The 23,510-nt window shown below is 41.7% G+C and overlaps 1 protein-coding gene across 1 annotated transcript in view; it reads right to left on the bottom strand.

Annotated features, from left to right (window-relative positions):
• Window positions 1–23,090, bottom strand: part of LOC106570147 (protein PRRC2A-like) — a 46,386-nt gene extending 23,296 nt beyond the window's left edge. The window contains 7 exon segments of the mRNA XM_045694624.1: window positions 3,771–4,027; window positions 8,625–8,768; window positions 8,913–9,006; window positions 9,102–9,198; window positions 9,542–9,719; window positions 19,425–19,576; window positions 22,779–23,090. Coding sequence (XP_045550580.1) covers window positions 3,771–4,027; window positions 8,625–8,768; window positions 8,913–9,006; window positions 9,102–9,198; window positions 9,542–9,719; window positions 19,425–19,539 — 885 coding nt within the window. The 5' untranslated portion in view covers window positions 19,540–19,576; window positions 22,779–23,090.
• Between the last annotated feature and the right edge of the window lie 420 nt (window positions 23,091–23,510).

The following is a 23,510-nucleotide window of genomic DNA, read 5'->3' on the forward strand; positions in this document are numbered from 1 at the left end:
CCCACAATGACAAAGCGAAAACAGGTTGTTAGAAATTTGGGCAAATGCATTACAATTAAAAAACAGAAATACTTTATTTACATAAGTATGGAGACCCTTCGCTATGAGACTCAGTTGAGCTCAGGTGCATCCTGTTTCCATTGATCATCTTTGAGATGTTTCTACAACTTGATTGGAGTCCACCTGTGGTAAAATCAATTGATTGGACATGATTTGGAAAGGCACACACCTGTCTATATAGTTGACAGTGCATGTCAGAGCCAAAGCCATGAGGTCAAAGGAATTGAATGTAGAGCGCCGAGACAGGATCATGTCGAGGCACAGATCTGGGGAAAGGTACCAATACATTTCTGCAGCATTGAAGGTCCCCAAGAACACTGTGGCCTCCATTCTTAAATGGAAGTCGTAGTTTGGAGCCGCCAAGACTCTCCCTAGAGCTGTGTTCCCGGCAAAACTGAGCAATAGGGGGTTAAGGGCCTTGGTCAGGGAGGTGACCAAGAACCCAATAGTCACTCTGACAGAGCTCCAGAGTTCCTCTGTGGAGATGGGAGAACCTTCCAGAAGAACAACCATCTCTGCAGCACTCCACCAATCAGGCCTTTATGGTAGATTGGCCAGACGAAAGCCACTCCTCAGTAAGAGGCACATGACAACCAACTTGGAGATTGCCAAAAGGCACCTAAAGGACTCTCAGACCATGAGAAACAAGTCTGATGAAACCAAGATGGATCTCTTTGGCCTGAATGCCAAGCGTCACGTCTGAAGTAAACCAGGCACCATCCTTATGGTGAAGCATGTTGGTGGCAGCATTACGCTGTGAGAATGTTTTTCAGCGGCAGGGACTGGGAGACTAGTCAGGATCGAGGGAAAGATGAAGTGAGCAAAGTACAGAGAGATCACAGATTAAAACCTGCTCCAGAGCGCTCAGGACCTCAGACTGGGGCCAAGGTTCACCTTCCAACAGGACAGCGACCCTAAGCACACAACCAAGACAACAAGTCTCAAAGTCCTTGAGTGACCAAGCCAGAGCACAGACTTGAATCCGATCTAAAATTTCTGGAGAGACCTGAAAGTAGCTGTCCAACCCATCCAACCTGACAGAGTTTGAGAGGATCTGCAGAGAGGAATGGGAGAAACTCCCCAAATACAGGTGTGCCAAGCTTGTAGTGTCATACCCAAGAAGACTCGAGGCTGTAATCAATGACAAAGATGCTTCAATAAAGTACTAAGTGAAGGGTCTGAATACTTATGTAACTGATATTTTTTTAATGTATTTATACATTTACAAACAATTCTAAACTGCTTTGTCATTATGGGGTATTGTGTGTACAAAAAAAACAATTGAATCTATTTTAGAATAAGGCTGTAATGTAACAAAATGTGGAAAAAGTCAAGGGGTCTGAATACTTTCCGAATGCGCTGTAGCTATAATAGATAGAGCCCCTGTGAGCACACATACAGAGATTATACCAGAGCTGCGTTCGAATACCCACACTAACATACTGTATACAATCGGGGGAGTGGCGCAGCGGTCTAAGGAACTGCATCTCAGTGCTAGATGTGTCACTACAAACACCCTGGATCGAATCCAAGCTGTATCACAATCGGTCGTGATTGGAAGTCGCATAGGAGCGTAAAATTGGCACCGCGTCGTCCGGTTTGGCCGGTGTAGGCTGTCATTGAAAATAAGAATTTGTTCTTAACCTGTTAGGGCTAGGGGGCAGTATTTGCACGGGTGGATAAAAAAAATGTACTCGATTTAATCTGGTTACTAATCCTACCCAGTAACTAGAATATGCATATACTTATTATATATGGATAGAAAACACTCTAAAGTTTCTAAAACTGTTTGAATGGTGTCTGTGAGTATAACAGAACTCATTTGGCAGGCAAAACCCTGAGACATTTTCTGACAGGAAGTGGATACCTGATGTGTTGTATTACCTTTAAACCTATCCCATTGAAAAACACAGGGGCTGAGGAATATTTTGGCACTTCCTATTGCTTCCACTAGATGTCACCAGCCTTTACAAAGTGTTTTGAGTCTTCTGGAGGGAGATCTGACCGAACAAGAGCCATGGAACGATGATGGCCCATTAGACACCTGGCGCGAGTTCATGTTGGGTACCCTCGTTCCAATACGTTTTAAAAGAGTATGCATTCGTCCACCTTGAATATTATTCATGTTCTGGTTAAAAAAGGCCCTAATGATTTATGCTATACAACGTTTGACATGTTTGAACGAACGTAAATATATTTTTTCCCCTCGTTCATGACGAGAAGTCCGGCTGGCTTAGATCATGTGCTAACAAGACGGAGATTTTTGGACATAAATGATGAGCTTTTTTGAACAAAACTACATTCGTTATGGACCTGTGATACCTGGAAGTGACATCTGATGAAGAGAATCAAAGGTAATGGATTATTTACATAGTATTTTCGATTTTAGATCTCCCCAACATGACGTCTAGTCTGTATCGCAACGCGTATTTTTCTGGGCGCAGTGCTCAGATTATTGCAAAGTGTGATTTCCCAGTAAGGTTTTTTTTAAATCTGGCAAGTTGATTGCGTTCAAGAGATGTAAATCTATAATTCTTTAAATGACAATATAATATTTTACCAATGTTTTCTAATTTTAATTATTTAATTTGTGGTACTGACTTGACTGCCGGTTATTGGCGGGAAACGATTTCCTCAACATCAATGCCATAGTAAAACGCTGTTTTTGGATATAAATATGAACTTGATAGAACTAAAAATGCATGCATTGTCTAACATAATGTCCTAGGAGTGTCATCTGATGGAGATTGTAAAAGGTTAGTGCATCATTTTAGCTGGTTTTATGGTTTTGGTGACCCTGTCTTTGAATTGACAAAACATTACACACAACTCTTGTAAATGTACTGTCCTAACATACTCTAAATGTATGCTTTCGCCGTAAAACCTTTTTGAAATCGTAAAACGTGGTTAGATTAAGGAGATGTTTATCTTTCAAAGGGTGTAAAATAGTTGTATGTTTGAAAAATTTGAATTTTGACATTTATTTGGATTCAAATTTGCCGCTCTTGAAATGCACCTGCTGTTGATGGAGTGCACCACGGGGGGGACGCTAGCGTCCCACCTAGCCCATAGAGGTTAACTGACTATCCTAATTAAAAAGGTTAACAAAAATAATAATACATAAACTAAATACTACATACTTAAAAAGTATATACACTACATACTATTAGTTCATTTTAGTATACTGTAAACAAACGGTATCTTTTCAGTTGAGAGCATACCAGCGCTTCGCCCCTCTACTGGAAGTTGAAGCTGTAGCTATGCAACCTCTTAGTCATTTATTTTGCTAACAACCTACTAACTAGACATTTTACGATTTCGGCCGAGGAGTAGCGTTGATCCGAGCGTTCTTAACTCACAACGGCAGTCAAGCACCCAAGCTAACTGGCTAACTTGCTAACTACTTCAAGACACAATGATAGAACACCTCACACTGACCATTTTACTCACGGCTGCATATTTTCCGCAATTTTCTTCAAAACCCGAAAACGTTATGAAGCCATGCCCATTTTATGAAGAACTGCATTATGGGCCCTAAAAGCACGGAAATAGTGTCCACTGCTTGTATACAAATATAGTATGACATCCGGGAACTTTTCACATACTAACTATATCCATACTATGACCAATCAGCATTCCATATACTCAATTTACATCACAAATAGTATGGTTAGTATGAGTATTCAAACACAGCTCAGGAGTAGACTTACAAATGGAGGCATAATCCCTCTGTACTGGGGGAACCCAGGGCCCATGGGGGGCTGGGGCAGGCCAGGGCTGCCAGCGGGGGGATTCCTAGGCAGCCCATGGGATTGGGGGTTTTGCTGCTGCTGGAGAGGAGGGGGGCCTGCCTGGCCACCACCGGCCGCCCCCTCCAACGCCAGCACCCCGCCCGGGCCACCCTCTGCGACCCCCTCTCCGGTGGGCGCCAGGGCACGGCCCCCACCGTCCCGCCAGCTCGTCATGTCTGGGGAGAGAAAGGGAAAACGAGGAAAATAGGTAAAAATGGATGGGAATAGGAGCCACTTATACCAGTGTTTGTATTCAGAAATGAATACTACACATGCAATAGAATCATGCCATAGCTGATGTCCTAGTTATAAAAATTAGGGATGCACGATATATTAGTGAACATATCGTAATCGGCCGATATTAGCTAAAAATGCCAACATCGGTATAAGCCCGATGTCTAGTTTAACGCCAATGTGCAAAACCGATGTCAAAGCTGATGTGCATACCTATATAACGTAGGTACATGGCGTATAATGACGCCACGTAAAATTTTGCGCTACACGTGCAACACAGCATTCCTAACCTAGCCCACAATGTCTGCTGTGTGGATCGAGCAGTCAACAAGTCAAGCAGTCATTTGAAAGAGTAAGAAAATTTCAGCGAGACAACTCAAAGGCGAAATCCATTAACCTGTTAGGGCTAGGGGGCAGTATTTGCACAGCCGGATAAAAAAACGTACCCGATTTAATCTGGTTACTACTCCTGCCCAGTAACTAGAATATGCATATAATTAGAAAACACCCTAAAGTTTCTAAAACTGTTTGAATGGTGTCTGTGAGTATAACAGAACTCATATGGCAGTCAAAACCCTGAGACAAATCCTGACAGGAAACTGAAATCTGATGTGTGGATATCACTTCAAACATTTGCCATTGAAACACACAGGGGCTTGCGATTAATTTAGCACTTCCTATGGCTTCCACTAGATGTCCCCAGTCTTTACAAAGTGGTTTGAGCCTCCTACCATCAAAATTGACTGAAAGAGAGGATGTTTACCTTGGTCACAGGGGATGGGCCATTACCATTGTGACGTCGGCGCCCATGGGTAATCTCCCTTTTCGAAACGTTTTGAAAGACAATGCAACCGTCCCAATGGAATATTATTGAAGCCCTGGTTGAAAAAGCCCCTAAAGATTTATGTCATACAACGTTTGACATGTTTGAACGAACTTAAATATTTTTTTTGCTCATTCCTGATGACAAGTCAGACGCACCCGGTACATTTTCACTAGCATTCGGAGCGCGCTAACACTATTGGGACATAAATTATTAACTTTTTTGAACAAAACTACATTTGTTATGGACCTGGGATTCCTAGAAGTGCCTTCTGATAAAGATAATCAAAGGTAAGGTATTATTTACAATAGTATTTTTGATGGTTGATCGTTCCAAGTTGGATCCAACATGTATAGCCTAGACTTTTCTTCTGGGCATACCACGTCGTTTATTGCAAAGTGTGATTTCCCAGTAAAGTTATTTTTAAATCTGGCAAAGAGATGGCATTCAAGACATGTTAATCTATAAGTCTTTGAATGACAATATTACATTTTAAAAAATGTTTTCGAATAGTAATTTTGTAAATTGTAGCGCTGATCATCGGAAGCATTTGAGGGAAAAGATTTTCTGAACGTCATGCGCCGATGTAAAATGCTGTTTTTATATATAAATATGAACTTTATCGAACAAAAAATGCATGTGTTGTGTAACATGATGTCCTAGGAGTGTCTGATGAAGGTTGTCAAAGGTTAGTGCTGCATTTAGTGCTGCATTTAGCTGTGTTTTGGGTATTTGTGATGCATGCTAGTTGCTTTGAAAATGGCTGTGTGATTATTTCTGGCTGGGTACTCTGCTGACATAATCTAATGTTTTGCTTTTGCTGTAAAGCCTTTTTGAAATCGGACAACGTGGTTCGATTCAGGAGAGGTGTATCTATAAAACGGTGCAAAATAGTCATATGTTTGAGAAATTGAAGTTATAGCATTTATTGAGGTTTTGCATTTAGCGCGACGCGATTCCACTGGCTGTTGATTAGGGTGGGACGCAAGCGTCCCACTGGCTCAGACAGGTTAACGCCAAGATAATGGAATTCATTACCCTTGACAATCAACCGTTGTCTGTTGTGGGTGATGTTGGCTTTTGCTGACTGGTTGAGCACGGGTACACACTACCAAGTGCGCTATTTGCTGTACAAAAATGTCTGCAAACAAGCGAACACCGGCCACGAACGATGTGTTTACAATACCGCGTTGGTAATAAAGCATTATTTGTTCGACCGCTACTTCTGGGGTGTTAGCTTTAGCTTGGTACATAGCTAGCACCAATACAACCAGCCTGAAAACAATGACCAGTAGAAACTGCAGTCATTTTCATTATTCTTAGCAATGACTTAGGAATCCTTGTGTGTAAGTATTAGCTAGGTAGCCACTTGTTGTTCGCCTATTGAAACTGAACTTAAATTCATGAAAATAAATAGCTAGCCAGCTACTTAACCATGTTGCCCAAAGCTAACGTTATAAGCATCCAGCTAGCTTCATCTGGCTATTGAGGCTCGACCGACCGGGTTGTGAAGCTAGCCATAATAAGGATTTGGCATAATAGTGGAATTTGCAGTTTGCCTCCAAAATAAAAGTACCTCTTCGAAAGTGATGCAGAAGGTTACAATTGGTGAAATCATGCCATATTTAGACTAGATCATGTCAAACAGGGTTGAAATGTGAAGCAATGAAATGGGCTCAGTCTACTCGGTGACACCCACAGAACACAACTGTGAAGAGTTCATGCAAATATTAACGTTGTAGCTCTTATAGCAGGACTGTGACAGTGTGAAATCCCCCCCATCAGCCTATTGTGTGTATTGACATTCATATTGCACTGTACATCTTTACCTAAGGATTGGGGATCAATGAAATGGGGTAACAGATGACTCAATACCCAAGTATTTTTTCCCAACGTCCTCCTTAGTTATCATACTCCAAAACATACACGCAGTATTTTGGGCCTCGGGAATAGTGTTCAATACACATAGGTTGACAAATGTGGCTCAATTCACAGTTTCAGAGTACTGCAATAAGAGCTACGACGCTAATGTTCTCTGGGTGTCACTGAGTAGACTGATACCCCATGTCATTGATCCACAATCCATAAGCTTAGTGATTGCAACAGATTTTTGTCAAATTAACAAATAGTCTTTTGTTGATTTTATATAACATTCCAACCTTGTTTAGCATGATCTATTCAATTATGGCAAAATTCTACTATTTGTATTCATTTGCATCACTCTCAATTACCGTAATTTCCGGACTATTAAGCGCACCTGAATATAAGCCGCACCCACTGAATTTAAAAAGATATATTATTTTGAACATAAATAAGCCGCACGTCTAAGCCGCAGGTGCCTACCGGTACATTGAAACAAATGAACTTTACACAGGCTTTAACGAAACACGGCTTGTAACAAAAATAAATAGGCTTTAACGAAACACGGCTTGTAACAAAAATAAATAGGCTTTAACGAAACACGGCTTGTAACAAAAAATACAAAATTAGCAGTAAGCTTTAGTTGTCTTTTTGCACTGAGTCAATTCCTCACGCTGCTGTTTCCAACGTCTTATCATCGACTCATTAAGACCAAGCTCCCGTGCAGCAGCTCCATTTCCTTTTCCAACAGCCAGATCAATCGCCTTCAACTTGAAAGCTGCATCATATGCATTTCTCTGTGTCTTTGCCATGATGAGGGTGACAAAATGACTACCGTAATCAAAATGATGGGAAGTTTGAGAGCGCTCGATTTAATCTAAACAGTAAACAAAAAAGTTGTTTGACCTTAACCCGTTCGGCAATTTCATTGGTCTAATGAAAGCTTCATGCCGCCAAAAAACTGAGCACGTCACAGAATGTGTTTGTTTTTTTAGAAAAAAAATTGAAAGCGGGAAAAATCCATATATTAGCCACGTCATTGTTTAAGCCGCGAGGTTCAAAGCTGGGAAAAAAGTTGCGGCTTATAGTCCGGAATTTACGGTACATACTTTTATTCTGATGAAATGACTGAACAAATGAACAACAAAACACAGAAATAGGTTTTGATTATACTTTACTGGTAATGGGGACATACGTAAATGCTAACAAAATAACTTTTTGGTCAGTGTGGTGTGTGTGTGTGTGTGTAACCTTTATTTAACTAGGCAAGTCAGTTAAGAACAAATTCTTATTTACAATGACGGCCAATTGTGCGCCAACCTATGGGACTCCCAATCACAGCCGGATGTGATACAGACTGGATTCGAACCAGGGACTGTAGTGACGCCTCTTGCACTGAAATGCAGTGCCTTAGACCGTTGCGTCCATGTGTGTGTATGTTAAGCATTCTAGTACAGTTAAATAGTTAAAAGGCCACTAAAATTTCAAATATCGGTTATCGATATCAGGTTTTTTTTGGCAAGGAAAATATTGGATATCGGTATCGGCCAAACATGTCATATCGGTGCATCACTAACAAAATGTTCCCAGAATTCCTTTTTTTCTCCTCCCAGTTGGAGGATTCTCAGTATCAGGTGTGAATAAGCAGGGAGGTAATCCTCCAACTGGCAATCCTACAACTGGAATTTCTGGAAAATCTGGGAATTTTAGGACAGGTACCGGAATTTTGAAATCATAGTCGTTGTTAAAATAAGCCCTTGCTCTGACCGCTGGTTCTTCTGTTCTGTCGGCAACCCTCTTCACTGTACGTGTGGTCTACAATAAGCAATACAGAGAGGAGATTTGGCGTTACTCACTCGGGGGGCGGAGGCTTGGTCCGGGCCCATACAACTGATCTGCAGTGCCCTGTTCCCTGCCAGCTTTGTCCTGGTCGCCAGCCGCCTGCAGGGTGGGAAATTCCTCGCGAGAGAATGGCGACCGTTGGTTTGATCCCTTTCCACCTGTGTGGTGCGAGAGAGAGGAGGGGTTACTCAACGTCAAATATCCAAATGTGAGTTAATTAGGCCATTGATGAGGCAGTCAAGTCTGCTGCAAAGTACCATAGGAGAGGGAAGTGACAGACAGATGTAAAGTATGATACTCACCATCTCCTTGTGCTCCATGTGTAACACTGGCCTGAGCCCAGGACCTTGCCCCTGCGGCCTGGGCTGAAACCGTGGCCGGAACCGGAGGTGGAACCTGAGAGACACACAAAACAGCACAACATTAAGCACCATTGGCAGTATGGAACCATTTTGTGTTTCAGTTTACATTGGCATCGAATTGGTGTGTACCTCTGGAGCTGGCGGGGTTCTCGGGCGGGTCGGTGCAGGCGTCTGTGAAACCACAGGCTGCTGCGACTCCAGCTGCGGTGCTGACAATACATCGGTACTGAGAGATGGAGAGAGAGGAAAAGAGGAGAAAAGGAGAGAAACACCAGATGGATAAGTGTCAGACGCGCCAGTCAGTCAGACAGACAATTGCGCCAATTACCGAGCTAGTATGGGGCCTATTAGCGATGTTCCACAGCATTATTCCTGCCATTTCTTGAGATAAGATAGCATCTGTGCATTCAAATCACTATTAGAAGATGCAGTAGTCAATTCTTATTTTTTCTTTTTTACTGCAGATAACATAGTAAAGATCAGGTATACAGAGCGAACACTGACAAGGACTTAGTATATTTAAATCTATAGAGCGCCTCATGGGTAGCATGTCAGGGGGGCCTCCTCACCTCTTTGGGTCTGCTGGTTCCTGCTTGCTTGCCCATCCTGTGCCGTCTTTGGGAACGAGCGAGACGTTGGGATCGTTGCCTTTGTTCTCTGCCTTCAGACTGGGCAGGCTGGCAGGGGGTGGCATGCGCCGCGCAGAGGCAACTTTACCAAGAGACTGAAGGCCATGGCGGGGGGGAACTGATTAGGGGGAGGAAGAGAGGGGGGAGATGAGGTCATTAGCAGAAAGACCACAGTAACTTGAGAGCACTGAGAATCAAATGGAAGGGAGAGGGGGACATGAGAACGACAGTGGTGATCGCCGACACAATATGTAGGAATTCGATAGAGACGCCGTAAGAACTGCATTACAACACGAGTTGACATATGCTGGGTTCTAATTAATAGGGACGGGCATTTGAAATGATTTCGGTATTCGAATAACGTCACAATATTTTTTTCTGGATAGTCGGAATACATGTTTTAAAGGGACATTTTTTGGAGAGATACTTCAAATAGAGACTTGCTCGCACTGCTTTAGAGAGCCGGTGCGCTGCGCTCTGCTTATTTCAGCAGAATGTGGGGGAGGGGCGAGAGAGGAGCAGGGGCCGGCGTGTGTGATTGTCTATACCTGTGGCATGGAGGGAGAGAGAAAGTAAACCGACTCATGACAAACTTGTAGACAAACTTGTTGCTGCCATAGGTTCTGTCTATCATACCATCTGGTAGTGGCTGTCATGACTGCATCAAACTGCTATAAAGATGCTAGCTAGCTAGCCAGCTAAAGTAGCAAGGCTAATTGAGGATATTTTGTTGCACTACTCGTCCAATGTCTATAACAACTCCATTCATATGAAACACTAGCCTATTCCTCACTTAATTCTGTAACTTTAATTACATTTTGCATTGATTAAAAAAATGTCCCATTTCACTTGCTACACATGGAGTCTCTGACTGTAGCGCTGCTTTGATTGACCGGCATTGACAATAAGATACACATGTAGGCTACCAGTGAGTCTTTTCTTTAATCTGGCGCATTCACAAACATGTCATAAAACAGTTGTATTGAAAACGTAAAATGTAATGCTGCATCCTTGTAGGCTATATAGCAATGTCACATGAATAATTGTTTATACTCTCCCAAGTAATAGAACACTAACGTATGTTTGGATATCGAATAATCGTGACCATTCCTAAAATGTAGCAGTTGCCTTCAACTGCATAGAAGATTTTTGTTTTTGTTTGCTCGAGGCCAGTAGAAAGAAATTGTGCTCAAGCAACGTTGGAAAGGTGTCAGCCATTTTACATGGGGCACCCTCTGTAAAAAAGTGAGTCTACCGAATATCAATTAGCAAATTTATACAACAAAAACACTGAAAAATCACATTTAACCTGTTGGGGCTAGGGGGCAGTATTTGCACGGCTAGATAAAAAAACGTACCCGATTTAATCTGGTTACTACTCCTGCCCAGTAACTAGAATATGCATATAATTAGTAGATTTGGATAGAAAACACTTTAAAGTTTCTAAAACTGTTTGAATGGTGTCTTTGAGTATAACAGAACTCATATGGCAGGCCAAAACCTGAGAAGATTCCATGCAGGAAGTGGAAATCTGATTTGTGGAATCACCTTCAAGCCTTTGCCTATGAAACACACCGTGAGTTAGGATTCATTTAGCACTTCCTAAGGCGTCCACTAGATGTCAACAGTCTTTACAAAGTGGTTTGAGTCTTCTCCGGTAGAAACTGACCGAAAGAGGCTTGGAAAGTTGGTCATAGAGGGAGGGCCATTACTACTGGGAGGGCGCCCATGGGTAGCCTTTCATTCCGAAACGTTTAGTAAGACAATGCAATCGTCCGCCTTGAATATTATTGAAGCTCTGATTGAAAAAGGCCCTAAAGATTTATATTATACAACGTTTGACATGTTTGAACGAACGTAAATATATATTTTTTGCACAAGTCCCGTGCGCCTTGTACATTATGAGTAGCCTTCGGAACGCGCTAACAAGAAGGAGCTATTGGGACATAAATTATTAACTTTTTCGAACAAAACTACATTTGTTGTGGACCTGGGATCCCTGGAAGTGCCTTCTGATGAAGTTAATCAAACGTAAGGGAATATTTACAATAGTATATTTGATTTTAGATGGTTCCAAGATGGCGCTAACCTGTATCGCCTAGCCTATTTTTCTGAGCATAGGACCTCGTTTATTGCAAAGTGTGATTTCCCAGTAAAGTTATTTTTAAATCTGGCAATGCGGTTGCATTCACGAGATGTTAATCTATAATTCTTTGAATGACAATATTACATTTTAACAATGTTTTCGAATAGTAATTTTGTAAATTGTAGCGCTGATTCACCGGAAGCATTTGAGGGAAAATATTTCCTGAACGTCACACGCCGATGTAAAATGCTGTTTTTATATATAAATATGAACTTTATCGAACAAAAAATGCATGTATTGTGTAACATGATGTCCTAGGAGTGTCATCTGATGAAGATTGTCAAAGGTTAGTGCTGCATTTAGCTGTGTTTTGGGTATTTGTGATGCATGCTAGTTGCTTTGAAAATGGCAGCGTGATTATTTTTGGCTAGGTACTCTCCTAACATAATCTAATGTTTTGTTTTTGCTGTAAAGCCTTTTTAAAATCGGACAACGTGGTTCGATTCAGGAGAGGTGTATCTATAAAATGGTGTAAAATAGTCATATGTTTGAGAAATTGAAGTTATAGCATTTATGAGGTATTTGTATTTCGCGCGACGCGATTCCACTGGCTGTTGACTAGGGTGGGTTCCCAGACAGGTTAAATAAGTAGTCAGACCCTTTACCCATTTCTTGGTTGAATCATCTTTGGCAGTGTTAATAGCCTCGAGTCTTCTTGGGTATGACGCTACAAGCTTGGCACATCTGTTTTTGGGGAGTTTCAAGATCTGTTAGGTTGGATAGAGACCTACCCTGCAGAGCTATTTTCAGCTCTCTCCAGACATGTTTGATCGGGTTCAAGTCCGGGCTCTGGCTGGGCCACTCCAGGACATTCAAAGAATTGTCCCGAAGCCACTCCTGCGTTGTCTTGGCTGTGTACTTAGGGTCGTTGTCTTGTTGGAAGGTGAACCATTGCCCAGTCTGAGGTCCTGAGCACTCTGGAGAAGGTTTTCATCAAGGATCTCTGGGTACTTTGCTCCGTTTATCTTTCCCTCAATCCTGACTAGTCTCCCAGTCCCTGTCGCTGGAAAACATCCTCACAGAATGACGCTGCCACCAACATGCAACACCGTAGGGATGATGCCAGGTTCCCCCCAGACGTGATGCTTGGTTTCATCAAACCAGAGAATCTTGGTTCTCATGGTCTGACAGGCTGACTACACCGCTCGCGTCGCGTGCGTTGCAAAATAAATGTAGAAATGCACCCACACTGCTCGCGCGTGCCAACAAACAACTGCGTTGCCAAGGGATAAAATAGAAGTCAGTTCTATTACTGACGCAGATGGCGTTGCAATTCCTGCCTCTCCCATCTCCTCATTGGTTTATAGAAGCAGGTACCCACATGCCATCTCCTCATTGGTTATACCCACGTGGGTGACTGGAAGACGAAGGAGGTCAGTGGCGGTAATGCACCTAATTTATGAAAGTTGCCAATCGCAGTATAAAGTCAAGAGAAGAAAAGGCCTGGAAGGAGGAGAGATGACTAGAAACGATTTGGTTGACCGTTTTGTGTGTGGATTAATTGTCGGAGTAGAGGACCTTGTGCATTTCAAGTAAAATAACAACTCAATTTTTATACCCCAGGACAAATTAGCTAGCAACAGCAGGCTAGCTAAATAGGACAAATTAGCTAGCAAGTGCAAGCTAGCTGGCTAAATTGCCATACATGTTTAACCTGTTAGGGCTAGGGGGCAGCATTGACACGGCTGGATAAAAAACATACCCGATTTAATCTGGTTACCACTCCTACCCAGTAACTAGAATATGCATATACTTATTACATATGGATAGAAAACACCCTAAATTTTCTAAAACTGTTTGAATGGTGTCTGTGAGTATAACAGAACTCAAATGGCAGGTCAAAACCTGAGAGATTCCTTTACAGGAAGTGGCCTGTCTGACCATTTGTTGAACTTCTTTTCCATCTCTATCATTTACTAAGGATCTCTGCTCTAACGTGACACTTCCCACGTCGTCCATAGGCGCTCAGAGCCCGGGAAAAAACAGAATGTCGTCATTCCAGCCCCAGGCTGAAACACATTATCGCCTTTCTCAAGTGGCCGATCAAGGGACACTAGCTTATGCGCGTGACCCCGACCTTCCCCCGCCTTTGGGATTTTTTCCTCTGTTTGCCGAAAAGGAGATTCCCTGTCGGAATATTATCGCTTTTCTACGAGAAAAATGTCGTAAAAATTGATTTTAAACAGCGGTTGACATGCTTCGAAGTACGGTAATGGAATACTTAGAATTTTATTGTCACGAATTGCGCGTGACACTTCTTTACTATTTCGGATAGTGTCTGGAACGCACGAACAAAACGCCGCTATTCGGATATAACGATGGATTATTTTGGACCAAACCAACATTTGTTATTGAAGTAGCAGTCCTGGGTGTGTATTCTGACGAAGACAACAAAAGGTAATGAAACTTTTATAATAGTAAATATGATTATGGTGAGTGCTAAACTTGCCGGGTGTCTAAATAGCGAGCCCGTGATGCCTGGGCTATGTACTTAGAATATTGCAAAATGTGCTTTCACCAAAAAGCTATTTTAAAATCGGACATATCGAGTGCATAGAGGAGGTCTGTATCTATAATTCTTAAAATAATTGTTATGCTTTTTGTGAACGTTTATCGTGAGTAATTTAGTAAAATGTTAGCGAATTCCCCGGAAGTTTGCGGGGGTATGCTAGTTCTGAACGTCACATGCTAATGTAAAAAGCTGGTTTTTGATATAAATATGAACTTGATTGAACAAAACATGCATGTATTGTATAACATAATGTCCTAGGGTTGTCATCTGATGAAGATCATCAAAGGTGAGTGCTGCATTTAGCTGTCTTCTGGGTTTTGGTGACATTATATGCTGGCTTGAAAAATGGGTGTCTGATTATTTCTGGCTTGGTACTCTGCTGACATAATCTAATGTTTTGCTTTCGTTGTAAAGCCTTTTTGAAATCGGACAGTGTGGTTAGATTAACGAGAGTCTTGTCTTTAAATGGCTGTAAAATAGTCATATGTTTGAGAAATTGAAGTAATAGGATTTTTAAGGTTTTGAAAATCGCGCCACAGGATAGCAGTGGCTGTTACGTAGCGAAAACAGCCAGAGCGCACTTTGGCACTCCAGATTGAATTTACGAACACAACCGAAATTGTAAGATATCTAGCTAGTAATTTGTTATGCTAACAAGCTAGCAAGAGGTTGCATAGCAACTGCATCAACTTCCGGTAGACAGACAAAGCGCTGGTACGCTCAACTGAAAGGATACTGTTCGTTTACAGTATACTAAAATTAAATAATAGTACATAGTATAAGTATATACTCATTAAGTATGGAGTATACAGTATGTTTGTATGGGTATTCCATTTAAGAATGAAGGATGCCACTGTGTTCTTGGGGACCTTCAATCCTTCAGACATTTTTTGGCACCCTTCCCCAGATCTGTGCCTTGACACAATCCTGTCTCAGAGCTCTAAGGACAATTCCCTCGACGCCATGGCCTGGTTTTTGCTCTAACAAGCACTGTCAACAGTAGGACCTTATATAGACAGGTGTGTGCCTTTCCAAATCATGTCCAATTAATTGAATTTACCACGTGACTCCAATCAACAATCAAGTTGTAGAAACATCTCAAGGATGATCAATGGAAACAGGATGCACCTGAGCTCAATTTAGAGTCTCATAGCAAAAGGTCTGAAGTCTTATGTAAATAAGGTATGTTTTTTATTTTAAATACATTTGAAAATGTCTAAAACCCTGTTTTCGCTTTATCATTATGGGGTTGGGGTAGTGTGTAGATCGAAGAGTTTTTATTTTTTAAACTATTTTAGAATAAGGTTGTAACGTAACAAAATGTGGAAAAGGGTGTCTAAATACTTTTCGAATGCTCTGTATATACAAAAGCATGTTGAGCCCCTTCAAATTAGTGGATTCGGCTATTTCAGCCACACCCATTGCTGACCGGTGTATAAAATCGAACACAACTATGCAATCTCCATAGACAAACAACGGCAGTAGAACGGCCTTACTGAAGAGCTCAGTGACTTTCAAAGTGGCACCGTCATATGACGCAACCTTTCCAACAAGTCAGTTCGTCAAATTCCTGCCCTGATAGTTGACCGGGGCAGCTCTAAGTGTCCTGGTAAGGTGACAGGTAGCCTTGTGGTTAGAGCGGTGGGCTAGTAACCGAAAGGTCGCTGGTTCAAATATCCAAGACGACAAGGTAAAAAATCTGTCTATATGCACGCTTGACAAGGCACTTAACTCTAATTTTATCCAGGGATGCCATACTGCTATGGCCCATCATGTAAAACAGCGCCTTTCACTGCACCGGTGAATGTGACAAAACATTTTTTACATTATAATTTAGTTTGCATATGCCTAGACCACCAGACCATGGGGCCTGCACCCAGCGACCACAGTTCATACAAGATTTGTCAATCCCTTCCCATTCCACCATTAACTCTAATGTTGCTTTCAATGAGGAAAATGTGAATATTCAGTTAACTAATGTTAACCTTTTCCTCAGACTCATCGAATGCAGAAATCATTCTAGAGACAGTTTTTTTGCCATCAGCGCAATCGACTGCACCAAGCCCAAAAAAATCCTACGATATTCTTTATACAGGGGCCTAGATGATAGCTAATATGGCTTGTTACCATGTATTGGAGCTCTCTCTTTCACTGACAGTAAGAGTCATGTATGACACCCTGAATGCTTGGTATGTTTCTGTGCAACAGGCAGCAGATTCCAGCTGAGGACACAGCTATAGGCTAAGTATCTCATTTGGTTTCACAAAAATAGCACAACACAGTGTTGTCACAATATCAACATTTTACTGAAGATCCAATACCAGGCCAAGTATCACGGTACCGAGTAGCATTGCGATACCAAAAGGGAAAAATTCAGTGGCATAGCATACCCTTACGCTTGTTCCCGTTTGCTAAACGTAATGCGCACGTGCTACACAAAGAAATGGTCACTGATATTCACACTTTCACTCAAAACAAAATATATTGAATTGAACACTGTTCACTAGATAACGGAACACTGCATAGAATGGGTCATTTTCTCATACACTGAACAAAAATATAAACGCAACATGTAAAGTGTTGGTCCCATGTTTCATGAGCCGAAGAAAAAAAATCCCCTACATTTTCATTAGCAGAAAAAGCTTTTTCTCTCAAACTGTGTAAAAATGTGTTTATATCCCTGTTAGTGAGCATTTCACCTTTGCCAGATAATCCTTCCACTTGACAGATGTGGCATATCATGAAGCTGATTAACCCATAAGAGTCTAAACCCCGTCTAAGCCGAGCGACAGGTTCTACGAAACTACAGTGCATTCGGAAAGTATTCAGACCCCTTGACTTTTTCAACATTTTGTTACGTTACAGCCTTATTATAAAAATTGATTAAATACAACATTTTCCTCAATCTACACACAATACCCTGTAATGACGAAGCGAAAACTGGCTGTTCGTTTTTTACTGAATTTGCCAAAATTTCGAACAGAAATACCTTACTTACATAAGTATTCAGACCTTTTGCTAAGAGACTCGAAATTTAGCTCAGGTGCATCATGTTTCCATTGATCATCCTTGAGACGTTTCTACAACTTCGTTGGAGTTCACCTGTGGTAAATTCAATTGATCGGACATGATTTGGAAAGGCACACACCTGTCTATATAAGTTCCCACAGCTGGCAGTGCATGTCAGAGCAAAAACCAAGCCATGAAGTCTAAGGAATTGTCCGTAGAGCTCCGAGAAAGGATTTTGTCGAGGCACAGATCTGGGGAAGGGTACCAAAAAATGTTTGCAGCATTGAAGGTCCTAAGAACACAATGGCCTCCATCATTCTTAAAAGGAAGAAGTTTTGAACCACCAAGACTCTTCCTCAAGCTGGCCACCTGGCCAAACTGAGCAATTGGGGGAGAAGGGCCTTGGTCAGGGAGGTGACCAAAAACCCAATGGTCACTCTGACAGAGTTCCTCTGTGGAGATGGTTGTCCTTCTGGCAGGTTCTCTCATCTCTGCAGCACTCCACCAATCAGGCCTTTATGGTAGAATGGCCAGACGGAATCCACTCGTCAGTAAGAGTCACATAACACTCCAGTTGGAGTTCACCAAAAGGCACCTAAAGGACTAACGGACCATGGAAAACAAGATTCTCTTGTATGATGAAACCAAGATTGAACTCTTCGGCTTGAATGCCGTCTGGAGGAAACATGGCACCATCCCTACGGTGAAGCAAGGTGGTGGCTGCATCATGCTGTGGGGATGTTTTTCACCGGCAGGGACTGGATTGAGAGAAAGATGAACGAAGCAAAGTACAGAGAGATCCTTGATGAAGTCCTGAGTGCTCTTGAGCAGGTTCTTCACCTTCCAACAGGACAACGACCCTAAGCACACAGCCAAGACATGGCTTTGGGACAAGTCTCTGAATGGCATTGTGTGGCCCAGCCAGAGCCCGGACTTGAACCCAATCAGACATCTCGAGAGACCTGAAAATAGCTGTGCACCGATGCTCCCCATCCAACCTGGCTTGTAGCATCATACCCAAGAAGTCTTGAGGCTGTAATCACTGCCAAAGGTGCTTCAACAAAGTACTGGGTAAAGGGTATGAATAATTACATAAATGTGATGTTTATGGTATTTTATAAATTTTTTAGTTGCAAAGAAATCTGAACAAGTGTTTTTGCTTTCGCATTATAGGGTATTGTGTGTAGATTGATGAGAGGAAAAAACTATCAATTTTAGAATAAGGCTGGAACGTAACAAAATGTGAAAAAGGTCATGGGGTCTGAATGCACTGTATATGGAATTGTTTCAAGGTCATACCAAGGATCATTTTGCTATTTGATTTAGAATTTTAAGACCCGTTGAAGTATAAAAAAAATCTATAACAATTATTTGATGAAAAACTTTTTGGGGGCCCACCTGCTATTAGCCCATACAAATGAACTGAACAACAGATTCACTACATGGAACAACAGATCCCAAAAGTCCCAAAACAAATCAAAAGGAAATTGTTTTGAAGTGTCTGTCATATATACAGTATATATAAAAGATCAGGAAACTTTTTGTTGTTGATGTATTTAACCCCTTATTTTTTTGGCACTAAACTGTCTCCATATATACTGCCATACATTTTTTCTTAGGCAGATGTGGAGGAAAGTTTGATTTCAGAGGGGGCGTGGACATCGACCTTAGGGTTGAACAGCATGATCATTACACAGGTGTGCTGGGGACAATAAAATGCCACTCTAAAATGTGCAGTTGTCACACAACACAATGTCACGTCTCAAGAATCTGTTTTCTTTTAAATCAATAACAGAGTTTAAGTGATCAAAGGGGGGGGAAAAAATAATGTAGGCAGTCATATGTAATGGGGCCAAAGCCAACATGAGTAACTCCAGTTCTTGTGAAGGATGTATTTGATGCAACGTGCTAAAAAAGTGGACTAGATATGCATGCACAACCAAGTTGGCCCATAGATCTTATGTTGACAAAATGAGTGCACAATATGACCCGTTTATTATAACTTGTATCAACAAGAACAATCAAACTATGATCAGAACACGACGATCCGATCGGGACACCTCACATCAACACCTGACATTGTTCTACTTTTAAAAAGGGAGGCTTTGCACTATCCACACACAGAATACTTGGACAATGGAAACGAGAAAACTCACCAAGAGGCTTTTGTGCTTCAAGGCTCTTTCCTTTGTAGGTATCAAACAGGTTGAGAGACGCATACTTGGATTTGCCATCCTTCCCCTTTGCAGTTTGCCCAGAGCGCTCTGACATTGCGCTGTCCGCTCATTGAGTATGGTGAGCCCTGAGACTGGGAGAGAGAGAAAGAAATGGAGACATTTGATGCAGCACTGTACGTGAAGGTAAATGTGGTGTTGAGTTCACGCAGGTATCTAAACAAAACAAGTCCAGATTTCCAGTCTTTGGTTTGCAGTGTGTGCGTGACAAAGTTTGTAGTGTGGACAGAGAGGGGGAAGACCATGCTCAGGACAGGTCAGTAGCATTACAGAGACCTGTGTGTGTGAGCAGAGCTAGTACATTGCCATAAACACGTCAACACAGGAAATATTGTACCGAGAGAATAATGCAATCCATGGCACAGTTGCCATGGTGATGCATTATAAATGATGTTCAGTTCTACTAGGTCTGCCTTGAGAGGGGTTGCCTCCATGGCAACACCAGGGTTGAGCCCATTTTACTGCTCACCAATAAAATCCACTGGGTTGACATCTGTCCAATTCAAAGATTTGGTGACAGCTAGAGAGGTGTTGTGTGTATGTATACTGAACAAAAATATATACGCAACACTCAAAACTTTCAAAGATTTTACTGAGTTCATAGAAGGAAATCAGTCAATTGAAATAAATAAACTAAGCCCTAATCTACAGATTTTTCATGAGGAGCAGCCATGGGTGTGCAAGGGGGGGCATAGGCCCACCCACTGGGGAGCCAGGCCCAGCCTATCAGAATTATTTTTCCACACAAAATGGCTTCATTACAGACAGAAATATTCCTCAGCACCCCCACCCACTTCTTAAATGATCCCACAGGTGAAGTAGATGTGGAGGTCCTGGGTTGGCGTGATTACACGTGGTCTGCAGTTGTGAGGCTGGTTGGACGTAATACAAAATTATCTAAAATGACGTTGAGGCAACTTATGGTAGAGAAATTAACAAATTATCTGGCAACAGCTCTGGTGGGCATTCCTGCAGTCAGCATGCCAATTGCATGCTCCCTCAAAACTTAAGACATCTGTGGCATTGTGTTGTGTCACAAAACTGTACATTTTTGAGTGGCCTTTTATTGTCCCCAGCACAAGGTGCCCCTGTGTTAAGATCATGCTGTTTAATCAGTTTCTTGATATGCCACACCTGTCAGGTGGATTAATTATCTTGGCAAAGGAGAAATGCTCACTAACATGGATGTAAACAACTTTGTGCACAGAATTTTAGAGATGTAACATTTCTGGGGTATTTTATTTTACCTCATTAAAACATGGGACCAACACCTTACATGTTGCGATTGATTATATTTTAGTTCGGTATAAACCTTGTCAAACATTACAAAAACAATCTCAGTCTTGTAGGCAGTGCCATCTTGTTTGAGGTAAATGTTGCCCTCAATGTCATTTAACAAGATGGAGATAAATTGCAAGCTGCACAATGAGTTGATGAATCAGAGGTCCCGTGTGGCTCAGTTGGTAGAGCATGGTGTTTGCAACGCCAGGGTTGTGGGTTCGATTCCCACTGGGGACCAGTACGGAGAAGGAAAAATAAAAAATAAAAAAAAATATGAAATGTATGCATTCACTACTGTAAGTCGCTCTGGATAAGAGCATCTGCTAAATGACTAAAATGTAAACGTAAGGTCCTCTGTAGCTCAGTTGGTAGAGCGTGGTACTTGCAACGCCAGGATGGTTACGTGTTATTTCATAGTTGATGTCTTCACAAGTATTCTACAATGTAGAAAGTAGTAAAAAATAAATAAAAACCCTGGAATGAGTAGGTGTATCCAAAATGTTGTGTGTTATATATATATATATATATATATACACACACACAATATAGTGATGCTGCCCATTTTCTGGCAAGATTGTCAGAGCTCAACATTTCAGTAACATTTCCTGGCAAGATTGCAATGTTGAGCTCTGACAGTAACTGTTTATGCTGTAACTGAATTGTTGAGCTCTGCCAATCTTGCCAGAAAATGGGCAGCATCACTATATTGTGAGTTCATGTAGTTATATCAAGAGAGAAGGAGCAGTGACAAGCCTTGACACAGTTATGATCCATGGCAAGTACACAGCATAAACAGTGTCATGATAGATGGGTATTCAATAGGGCACTGCAAACCACAAGAGCAACTGACAAAATAACTTGACACATTTAAAGACTGCAACAATAAAGACGGGAAGGCCCCCATCAATAACTATGCCAGATGATGAATCAAGAATGTTTTCAATGCAAATTTGTATTTAGCGAAGATTGCCTTAATGATTTAAATATACTTTCAAGTCATATTATTGTCTCAAAAACTACCAAATAACAGTGAACCGTGTGTGCCTCAATAGCCCAATGAGATTAGAAAATTAGGTCGTGGGATGGCCGGCAAATTGCATGTTGTGCGGGGATTAACAGGGCAGCTAAGGAAGCCATCGCTACAATACACCAGGAAAGGGCCTTTAACACAGAAAGGAGCTCAGGACCAGCCACAGCCTGCCATCATCAGCATCATAACCGCTAACACAGTACACTCAACGGCAATGGTCAAACAAACATACATCCCAAGAATACGCTTAAACAAAAACGGTTGTTAGCACATAGAATTGACTGTAGGCAACGTTAGCTCAGTGAACAGCTAGCTAGGCAGTTAATGCGGCCTCCATATTCACGTTGGGGGGGGGGGGGGGGGCTGCGATGTTTCGTAATGCATATCCAGTTAGTGAAATTAATTTAGTTGCATTCCTCGTTGAATCACAGTGGATACGTCAATCATAACTCCCATTTAATGCGATAATAAGGATCGTATAAAGCCCAAATACTAGGAACTAGGCGATTTGGCTAATTATTTTATTAAGATAACAAAACAAAATGGCGGTGCGGGTAGGCCCATCTTTAGAACAAACCGGTGAGCAATGAATCTAGCTAGTTAGCTAACGTTACTTGCGTTGACGATACACACATTGAACATTCACCCACGTTGTGAAAACACAATTGGCTGTTGTGCAACCATATTATTGTATAACTATCTAATCGAAAATAGTAACCTAGCCATCTCCAATATATCTTCCTACAACTCGTCCTGTTATGAACCAAACCAGACAGCAATTGAGCAGATAGTTAGCCAACACTATTATCGCTAGCAAGTGACTGTTAGCCGACGCTAACATTAGTTAGCTAACTAAGGTTACCTCATTAGCACACATCTATTGCGGTTGCCATCGTTACATATCCACTATAATTTTAACTAGCTTATTTTTTCTACATCAGGAAATACAATATGTAGCTACTAACCTGGTCTTGTCCCGACTTGTCTCGAGGTTGTACAGCAGAATAATGTAATCACGTTAGCTCACTACACTAGCTTATTGCTCACGCTGGTGCTAGAAAGTAACGTTTACCCTAGCTTGCTAGCTGAAAATACAAATTGATTTATATTATAAAACCAGAGAGGAGATACTGGAGATTGACGTGTGTAAAGCGGCTTACTTGTACTCCTTTTTCTTTTTCCACAAAACAAAATAAAAATATTACAGGAGAATTTGATCCGTCACTACAAGAGCCGTCAACGGCTACTACAGACCGTAGTGCAGAGGGGGGCGGAGGGCACGCAAAGAGGGCGGGGTCAGATTAAAATAATGAGTTCCGAATCCGCGTTTTGGCCTATCAGATCTAAAATGTTGGATTATTTATAATTTGCATGGATTTAAATCACGCCCTGTACCCTACATTGTCATGTCGTGGAAACATTTACGTAATGTGTTTGTAGCGTTCAACCAGTGAACGGTCTACTGTTGCCGCGTTCAAATCAACTGGGAACTCGGAAGAAATGTGCTCAGACTAGGGAAATGTATTTTGAACGGTCATCCAACTCGGATTTCAAACTGGGGATGTCGGACCTCTTTCGAGAACTTCGACTGTCGTACTTGAAGATCACTGATTTGACCTCATATTTTTCCGAGTCCCCAGTTGTTTTGAACGCACTGTTTATCGTGTCACACTGTCTGGCTGCTATTTATCAACACT

This window comes from Salmo salar, chromosome ssa14, assembly GCF_905237065.1.
Source record: "Salmo salar chromosome ssa14, Ssal_v3.1, whole genome shotgun sequence".
NCBI classification, from domain to species: domain Eukaryota; kingdom Metazoa; phylum Chordata; class Actinopteri; order Salmoniformes; family Salmonidae; genus Salmo; species Salmo salar.